At 37.2% G+C, this 10216-nt stretch overlaps 1 protein-coding gene across 1 annotated transcript in view; it reads right to left on the bottom strand.

Annotated features, from left to right (window-relative positions):
- Positions 1-920: 920 nt before the first annotated feature.
- The window catches only part of necab1 (N-terminal EF-hand calcium binding protein 1), a 34536-nt gene continuing 25240 nt past the window's right edge, over positions 921-10216 (bottom strand). Inside the window, exons 9-13 of the mRNA XM_072370411.1 lie at positions 9712-9759; positions 6561-6673; positions 4247-4324; positions 3232-3323; positions 921-1633 (exon numbers count right to left, since the gene is read on the bottom strand). Of these exons, the coding sequence (XP_072226512.1) occupies positions 1605-1633; positions 3232-3323; positions 4247-4324; positions 6561-6673; positions 9712-9759 (360 nt within the window). The 3' untranslated portion in view covers positions 921-1604. The remainder of the gene's footprint in view (positions 1634-3231; positions 3324-4246; positions 4325-6560; positions 6674-9711; positions 9760-10216) is intronic.

Here is a 10216-nt window from a genome sequence, read left to right as displayed (position 1 = left end):
AATCTGTTTCTTCCAGCTGCAGTTCTACGGAGTTACCACGCAGTGGAGCAGTTTGCAAATATAAAAATCCAAGTACAAACAGTTAAAGTCCTACATTTACAGACACGTTATTCTCATTCAAATAAATGTTTAATCGCTCAACTGATTCCATGTTTCAGAATGGTTGGTTAGGATATCTCTGTCATGCCCAGCACAACTGATTTAGCCACCAATAAACAGGTTAGTTCACTTGTAATCCATTCCAAATTAAAGAGACAGTAGAACCTTACCTGTGAACATGGTAACTAACGAAATCTGCCAAGACTTCAGAAAAAAAGATAAACCCACACCAGTCTTTTCAAATTGCCTGGGGGCACCAAAATTAGACTTTCCTTTTTCTTCTTTTCCATTAAGACAAACACTGATCTTACTGACTGTTGTTCTTTTGAGGATTAGTGATGCTTCCATGACATAAAAGCTCCATCCCAACTTTATCACAGGTTCACTTCACAAAATGAACTGCGATCACAAGGAAATAAAACTATATTATATCAAAGCACCATGCAAAACATCATCCATAAAGTTAAAGTTTAGTCACAGATTGGTCATCAAAATTAGCACAGTGCCAAGCATAGTTGTGGCAAAAATTCTTGAAGACTACAAACTTTAAGTAACGGGGAGGCCATCACAAAGCTGGAACGCAAATCCAATATAACATCTGAGGGCAATTTCTGTGTAGGTAAGAAGGCTGATGAACCTAACCCGGTAACACCCACTCTGTCAGGAAGAAGGAACCAAAGCAACAATTTAAAGGCAACACTACCTGAAAAGTGTTGGTTCTCTTGTGGAGAAATTAGTAAAACCAAGGATGGATAAAGAGTGAGACAAAGATGTACACGACATACACAACAATATCATCTTTATTTAAGACTTTTCTCTGAGTTTGACACATTAAATACAGAAACTACAGAATTATGGTTTAATGAGCTCTCTAGAGCTGCTACAATTAATACAATAATAATTTCTAAGCGCCTTTTGTTGTCTCTTTCGCACGCACACACGTTTGTATTTTTGTGAAGATGTCAGTTTAATTCTTTGATACCTCGCAAAATCAATGACCATCACAGGAAAATTCAAATTCTAATCCTAATGTAATCCTAAGTGTAGCCCTAAACCAGAGTGTGGAAAAAAAATATGTTCTCACTTTCCATGTGTTGAATTCTAGTCCTCACAAAGATAACTATTCAAGTACACACACATTCATACAACACACGCTCACACACATACATAAACTCTCATGAACTACTCTGGACTGCAGATGATGTCACGGCAAATACAGTGATGATGTCAGATCATCAGATGGATCATTGTCTGATGAGGTCATTGCTTTTAGGATGACGGAGCCTCGTCTAGGAGTGTCAACAAACACACACGTGGGCAATGTCAGCTACCACCAAACTATGAAGGAACATGGAGGTCATAAATACTAATTACCATGACTTCACAAGTTGTATTAGTGAGCATAAGTGTGTGAGGTGCTGCTGTGGACTTCCTGATGTGTTGACAGGTGACTGTTTGCTCTTCTCACCCATCAGTGACGACCAGTGAAGGGTGCTGTTTGATTTTCAGTTATTGTTGAGGACCCACCATGAGGCTGCAGAGGAGAAGCAGAAGAAATGATTGCTTGATTCCATAAAAGGTTATCCCAGTCCATGAGTTGATCCATTCACAATCATACGCATCAACATGAGTTCCTCTTTTATTCTGAATATGACTCTCTTCTAGGTTGAATTAGGTCAGGTATATTTTGCTAGTTTTTTTTCCGAGGCCTTTATTTACTGATTTTAAAACAGCTTAGGCTACAAGACCTCAACTAAAGACAGACCTTTACTTCAGATTTTCATTGTTTATGTTTTTCAGCAATGTCTTAATGAAATACCTCAAATTGTAATCAAGAGCAGGGCAAATAAACACCTGTGCAAGGTATGCATATGCAAGTCAACCAGAAATCCATTCATTGCTATGTAAAACGTCACTAATGCTTGTTTTCCCCTCAGATATTTGCCTCTTGAACCTTAAAAACATTTAGCTTTTCAGTGGGTTGTGGAGAGAGAGACTGTGCTGTGTGCCAGAAAGTTGAGTAAACGTAGCAGTGAACAGACTTCACGAGCTGTAACTTCACACTTAACACTTCCTGCATCGTATCAAATAAAGAAAAATCAAATAAATTCCTCAAATACGGCCCTCTTTTCGGTGGGTAAGCAATGGTTTTAGTAATATTGAGATAAAATCTTTCCAGCAATAAAGAAAAAAATAACAGGTAGAAAATGTTTTTGTATTTATGTGTAAAAGAAATCATTTAATGCGTGGCAAAGATGGAGAAAAAGATGAGATTGAGTCTGTGTTGTATGGCCTTATAAGTAATTAGCATTAAATGTTCCTTCAGAAAACAAAACTATATCAACTTAATACCAGTACAAAAAAAAACAGTTAATAAAAAGCCCAACTTCCTTGTTTACAGATCTCGTTTACCTTTATTCAAATAAGTGAAGCTGCCATATCCTGATAAGAATTTTAAAAGATACAGTATGAGTTTGATCATAAGCTGTCAGCAGAGAATTAGTTCTTGATTAATAATAACTCCAGACACGGCATGCCTGAACCCGAGAGGTTCACCAAAGTAAAATCAGACTTTAATCAAAAAGTGTTGCAAATATTAATGACATTTTCAGAAATTATACAAATTAAAAATGGAAACGTAAGTGCACTTTAGAAACTTTGTAATATTTAAAGATTATTTTTGGTGTTTCCATGCAGATATCTTTATGCACACAAATGATTTGCCTTTTAAAGCTGGATGGTAAAACGATTAGAGTTAAGAGGAATGAAAAACTACCCCCAGGGAGGCGGGTCTGAATGCCTCCACACTTATTTCAGTAGGCTGAGAAACACAATGCACATTACACTGTACTGTATCTATGTAAATTTCTACATGTCTACATGTGTATCTTTTTTAAACGTACTTATCACACCACGTAAACACTATATATCTTATGATATGTACCCATATCATAAAAATGATCATATTCACCTACGCAATGGTTACTTTCATTGTTGCTATTCTAATATGGAATATTGGTTAGGTGACAACATATTTACTTGTTTAAATACTTTTATTTAACCTTAACCTAAAGTTTAATCTAATTAAAAATATCATTTAATCTATGTATTATGAGCTGTAGATGGTTTTACCTGGAACGAGCATGGTAGTAATGTTCTCAGGAGTTTCCAGGAAGTCTACGTTCCCCCTTTGGAAGGTTTTACTGTAATTAGTCTGTAGGTGACTGGAACACAAAAAAGAAAAGACTCACTCACAGCTCTTTGTATACAAAGATGTGTCTGTAAAACAGATCTCTACCTGGCTCAACAGCCAACAAATATAGAACCCCGTAACAGTAATACCTTACCTTAATCTAATTAAATTTAGTTCAAAAGACAAAAACAGAAAAAGTGAACACAGAAAAATAATTACATTTATTTAAGCAGGGATGACACAATAGTTACTCTATCGACTGGCAAAAACAATGGTTTTAAGAGATCATGGACCTTTTGCAAAAAGTAGAAGAAGATTAAGGATCTATTCCAGTAAAAGAGCAGAGTGTGGTCAGTAATGTCTCCGCATCAGCATAATTTCTGTTAAATGGGGCATGTTGGAAAGTGTAAAAACCTATGAGACTGAAGTTTATGATTTAGTGATACAATTACTGAGCCAACAAGAATTTTGAATGCTAAAATTGTATGCATATGACTTCTGATTGCACTTCTGCCTGCTGGATGTGCACAGATTCAGTAATGTTTGTAAAAGTAGTGCAAGTACTTAATCAAATATCTTCCTAGGGTTGAAGCTCTGAAAAGCTCTGTAATCTCTGAAAAGACGATATTCAAATACCATTTCCTGCATTTGTTTACTTGAAATAACATGTTTTGAGATTGAAAGGTTTCATGTTATGTCCTGACCAAAAAAATCTCTTTATTTCCAGTGCTACATCATTTCAAAATGTATTGTTATTTGAGCTCTGTACTTGCAATAATTTTCAAGTATAAAATTGGAAATTTAAGTAGATACTAGTTTAATGCAAAGAAAACGGTATGCCAGCCAGAGCCTTTCAGCCAGTGTTAAGAAAAAAGTTTTTCTATGTGATTTCAAGCTACAAAAACAAGCCATGGTGCATTAATCCTGATCCATGTGGGGCATGTTGATACGTACTTCTTCCACACGTTGTTGTGCTCCCAGAATTCATAGAGAATAAAGCGTGATTCTTTTGCCAGCCGCTGAACTGCAATGCTGTCAAATGCAAAACAAAAGAGAGAGCACAAGTCATGCAGTCAGTAATTACTGTTCTACATGTCCCCCAACACAGCCTCTGAGTCTGAATTGTTTCCCACATTCTCTGTGTGCAGGCGGTGTGGATTTGTACAAAACAACAGTGTGACTTACCCTGCAGTCACCATGATACTCAGTTTGTGTTTTGTCAGGGGCTATATTCACATCTTAGCTTAAAAACGAGCTAAAAACCAAGAATGTTTAGAGAAACAATCACGACAAAGCACATAAATGTCGAACTCTCCTTCAGGCTGCTGGATTTAGTCTAAAATTAAAGTGACAGTGAATGTGAGACTAATTCTGTTTGAAGATGTGTTTAAGCTCTGTGCAGCAGAGATGAAAGAGCTGAACAGGGATTTTTTCAGGTGAAAAAGGAAATGTAAATATTCTTGCTTCAATTGACACAACATGTTGTGATCAGATGCACCTCTGCAGGCAGAGTGAGTCTTGACAGGAGAGCCTAATTTCTGTTTTTCATGTGTCCTGATTAATTATAATTGCTCATTATCTTGTGGAAATTTCTCAGTGAGATGTGAACCAATTAAATCTTATCAAGAAGGGCACTGCTCCTAACTGCTCAAAGCCACAGAGGGGATTATTTAATTTGATACAAATTAGTAAATTATAATGCACAAAATATGGAGAAGAATGTTGCAGCATAACAAACGTTAATGAAAGGCTGAATATACATTTAATTCTAATTATGGAAAGAAATGACAGTCATATAAATATATAAATATACAGTATATATATGTACACAAATATTGTGCTTCTAATATGTATGTTAAGGTGTATAATTTGCAAAAAACATGCAGGTACCATGTAAAAAATTTTTCTATTAGAAAGATATGAGTGATATCACCAGTGCTTGATTGGTGCTCTGCTCACTGAGCTGAAACATGTCCAAACGGTATGCATTAATCATGCTCCTGCTCCTTGAATTGGAAATGCTTTGATACATCAGATGCTTTTTTTGATGTTTTAAAAGTTTCCTTGTACATTGGGACTGATCTTGGTTGTTATGGACTTTTAAGTCTTGTTTTAAGTCTTGTTTTTTCATAAGCTCAGAGCTCATGTTCACTGAATAGTGAACGAATCACTGAACATGCACCTTTCCCTCTCTGTGAATGGGTCTGACATAATTTTAGCAACCTGTTTTTTTCATTTTGCAGGTTTTACAAAGCATTGTCAAACACAAACAGAAGCAGCCATCCCATGACATCTGCAGCAGCACAGAATGTGTCAAATAAAAATAGTTGAGATACTGAGATTGAAGATGTCAATGGTTCCTTGTCATGATCTGAGATTTTGGTTGTGCTTTGAATTTTCTTTCTGTTTTTTTGGATGCTTTTCTTTGTCAGTTCTACCGTTCAATCTTAGAAACAGCTTTGTCTAATAGTTTTTCCTTTTGGATTTACCTCCTCAAACCTGTTCTGAATTATACTGATTATTCTATTGCACTGTTCCCACGCACACCTGTTTGCTATTACTCCTTCGTTATATATAGTCCTTGGTTTTCTGCTTCCATTTGCCAGATCGTTATCAATTATCCTGATTCCTGTTAATTACCCACTCTGTTCTGTTCTGCCCATTTTATTTTTCATTTGGACTACAAAGTTGTTACAAGTGTACAATGTTTCCTGCCAGTGTAGCACTTTTAGTTTTTTTTCTCTTTAAAAATAACTTCAGCCTAGCTCCTACAACTGTCTGTGTTATGGGTCCTAACCACTCCATACATTTAATGCTGATGGTATTAAGAAATTAAAAGTTGAACTTTGATTACAAGGTTGGCGTTAGCTAACAGCATGAGAACAATAACGGCCTCCATGTTCAGATATTCTAATTTCTGAGCGGCTTCATGGCAATCATCTTTTGATTCAGGTTTTAGATGTCTGAGTTTGTTAAATCAAGCAAATTGTTTCACGTGTTTCTTATCTGTATAGTATTTGATGCCAGCAACAGACCTTCACTTCTGGTAAAGGTGAAGCCAGAAGCAGCAATGAAGGATACATCCATCCTCAAGGTCAAACAGACTCCATATCTGTGTACATGTGCATAGTTCTGCTTTTTAAAGCCGTTTTCTAACTTTTCTTCCATATCTCTATTATGTCCTTTGCATGGCAAAAGGGAAAATTATAGAAATCTATAAAATCCGTGACACAAATGAGCAAAGTGATAAAACAGAAAATTTACTGACTGTAGACATCCAGTTTGGGCGCAAGCACAGTCCATGTACTGTCTGAGAGCCAAACGAAACTCCTCCAGCTCCTCCTCGAGCACTGAGAGCTGCCTCTGGACAATTAGGATGTGCTTCAAAGACAAAACACACACACAATCAGAAGGTCAGAATTTGCTTCGGGTGTGAAGGCAGGTCATTGGATTCATTGGAGTGTTCAAAAATCCTCGGGCACAATTTCACCTTTGCTTTGTGTGTTATCAGAAAGCTGATGACTCACATGGGACTGTAAGGTGAACAGTTTTCTATGTGATATCTCACATCGTGGCATCAGTTTCTGTTTGAATTTACCACCTTAAAGTATATGCACCAAGACCACTACATGGTGCTGATAATAGTTAGGTTATGTGTTAACCTTCTCTCATTTGACATGCAAGGGACAAAGATGTTGTAGCATCTTCATGTTCAAAGGTGTGAACAACAGGATAAACTTTATTTAATCACGACAACAGATAGCCTGCAAATCATTTCCTGCTGCTGATGAGGAACTGTTGACAGGCAGGGTGAATGATGAGAACAGGAAATGAATGGCATGCCCGCTGGCTAAAAGGTAAACTGTGTGCAATAGCGACTGTGAGCCTCCTGGAGGTGAACATACGTCAATGAAGATGTCCTCCAAAGTAAATAAAACATAACTGTGTGTGCGGTAATGACTAATAAAACGCCTCAGGATCCTCGCTCTGTGGCTAACTTGGGAGAAAGAACCACACACCTCGACACACACACACACACTCAAGCATCTAATCACAAATGCAATCACCCCATCACATGTAAGGCTTGCGTTGTGGGTCATTATCGGTGTTTTCAGCAGCCAATTTATTCCCAGTGACAGACAGTGTTAAGCCAATTAGCCACTGATGAAGTCACACGTACAGACGTCTGCATCAGATGAGTAATGAGATATGACAGTGGTATGTGGTATTCATATCCAAGCAAGCAGTGTCGGTGCACATCAAACCAAGAAGATGGCACCCACACTGCTTGTTGTACACACTAATCACTTCTTAATCACAATAAATTCACGATTTGACAGTTTGAACATCCAAACTTCTTTTTTTTTTCTATCCATTGACTGTTCAAGTGACCTATAAATCAAATAGGTCAACTGTTTTCTGGTTGCAGTATCACCGGTGTTAGGGAGAGCCGCTTCGTTCAGTATTTTTTCATTTTTGTTTGGTCTTACATTGTCATAATAAGTGCTTTGGGATACTGTGATGGACTTTTTTTTTCAGATTTTGAATGGTCTTAACTAAAAAAGGTATCGGCTAAATAACTGACGATGAGAATACTTAGTGGTGTTAAGTAAATACTTCAACCCAGTCTTTACAATAAAAGTTGTTTGCAGATAGAAACAACAAACCACTTTTCAGCCAGGAAAGTGAGGTTCATGTCCTAAATGTTTCCATTATATTTCATCTTTAATGTTCTCAGATTTAAGCTGTTTTCACACAAATATTAAAGTGCTGAATATTTCTAAACATTTTTTTGGATTGGCTAATGTCTGAAGCATTAAATGCAAACCTCTAGCAGAGGTCAGCCAGTCCATAAATGTGCTCTAAAGTGAGATCATGTGTGAATACAGCAGGTCTTCCTCCAGAGAATTCACAGTGAGAGTGCATGCGCTTCAGAGCTGCTACTTCTTACTCTTTTTTTTTTTGTTGTTGACCTGTGTGCTGTTTTTCATTCGCTATTAATGTTGCGTGTACAACCAAAGACATGTTTTATTAACAAAGTAATCATTGTGGAGGGCTCAAGGGCCCCATCCACCAGTATCGATGTACTGCAAAGAAAACACTCTGTAGTATTTCTAACTGTGAGAATCTACTTCCAGCTCATAATCTCCTGCATCTGATTCTCTCAACATTTTCAAAACATTTTCTGGTGCTCATGTGTGAAAATAGCTCTGTCTTGAATTTTTTTTGTGCCTTCATCTTTGTTTTGTTTTTAGACCAAGTTCCATGCTATTTTCAAGCTTGCAACCATTTTTTTTGCTGTGTGGTTATGGATCCAAAACTACTTGATTGGAAAAGATCACAGTTTGAGTTCAAACATACTTGTTAATACCATAATAATGACGTGTCTAAGAGAAACTGATAATCAGTAATCAAACACATCAATGACCTTTTTAGAATTGGGATTGTAGACTCAAATAGGATTTGGCATTGCGCATATGTTCCAAATACCCATCTTCTTGCATCTATTAGTAAAAACGGTAAAGTGTTTATCATATTTATCACAATGCATTAACTAATAGATTCTAGCTTGATCCAAATTATTTTACTGAAGAACTGAAGTTGGCCATCACTCTCCATTTCTTCTTTCTAATGTGAAAGAGCAGTTTAAAAATATTACTGTTTGCATTCACATATGAAACACATCATATGTGTCTACCTCCTGATATAAAGGTATCTGTTTGATTCTGCCATCATCTAATTGCCTTCTCATTCTCCAAAAAGGCATTCTCCAAAAATAACACCAGCAGTTCATTCAGGATTACTGCATGTCAGTCAACCAGCGTCATACGAAGGAAGATGGTGAAGAGAAACGTCTCAGTGAGTGTAGTGTTTATGTGATTGTCACTGAGTCGCTCGTTTGCAGTGAAATGAGTGACATGAAGCCTGAATGGCAGCAGCAATCTCTCTTTGTTCTGACATGTGGATACTGACAACATGCACACACACCCTGAACACTCAGGTACTACACATAACCACAAGCCTAATGGATACTTTATTTGTCAGGAGGTTGCCATGCGTGTGTCGCAAAAAGAAACCTCTAGCCTGACTACAGTAATTTATTGATTCTTAAAGGTGTTTTGTATGGATTTTTGAAACACCGTAACATCTACTCTGTCCTTCTTTTTCTTCACCTCACAGACAGTCAAATGTCCACATCTGCTTCCTTACTGATTCTCTACAATTGACCATCAAGCCCCGAAAGATTACAGAGAAGAGGGGGATGCGCTGCTGACAAACTGCTGTCGCTATGACAACAACTTACTGCTCATTAACAATGCGGCCCACTTGTCTGTATTATGCCGCCATATGAGAGCAGTCACACAGAGTGGTCACTGCAGCAAAACAAGTGAACAGTGGATAAGAGTCAATAAACAAACCGATTTGCTCTCCACGACCTCCTCTTCAACGGGCTCCATACGAATCTCCTGCAGAACAAGAGGAAAACAACTGTAGGTTTTCTTTAAAGACACACAGATTTTCATGTTCCTGGTGATCTCTGTCAAGTGCAAATTTGTGCAAAAGTTTTTGGCAGCAGCTGGCAGCACAAACTGTGATATCATGAAGCCAAACTACAAAAACAATCTGAAAAGCATCGAGTGGAAGGGTTGCAGAAGTGACTTTAGTCACCAACAACTCTTTTTTACATAAATGGATGTCTGATTTTACATCGAGGGGATAAAACTTTGTGTTTTCTTACTATCTCAGTAAGCTGTAATTTTTGTTTTCAGTTGTTTCCTTTTTCAGTGTTGTTTTCAGACTTAGTTTTGTTTTATCCATAGACTCATGTTGTTTCTGTTTTGATCTACAGGTCTTTGACTGTGGAATGAGCTGCTAAATACTGTTAGGCAAGGGTTACATTCTTTACTGTCAGGAATCTCTTCC

Source organism: Leuresthes tenuis, unplaced genomic scaffold (assembly GCF_036924035.1).
Source record: "Leuresthes tenuis unplaced genomic scaffold, fLeuTen1.0.hap1 SCAF_18, whole genome shotgun sequence".
NCBI lineage: Eukaryota > Metazoa > Chordata > Actinopteri > Atheriniformes > Atherinopsidae > Leuresthes > Leuresthes tenuis.
This window is presented reverse-complemented; position numbering and strand designations above follow the sequence as displayed.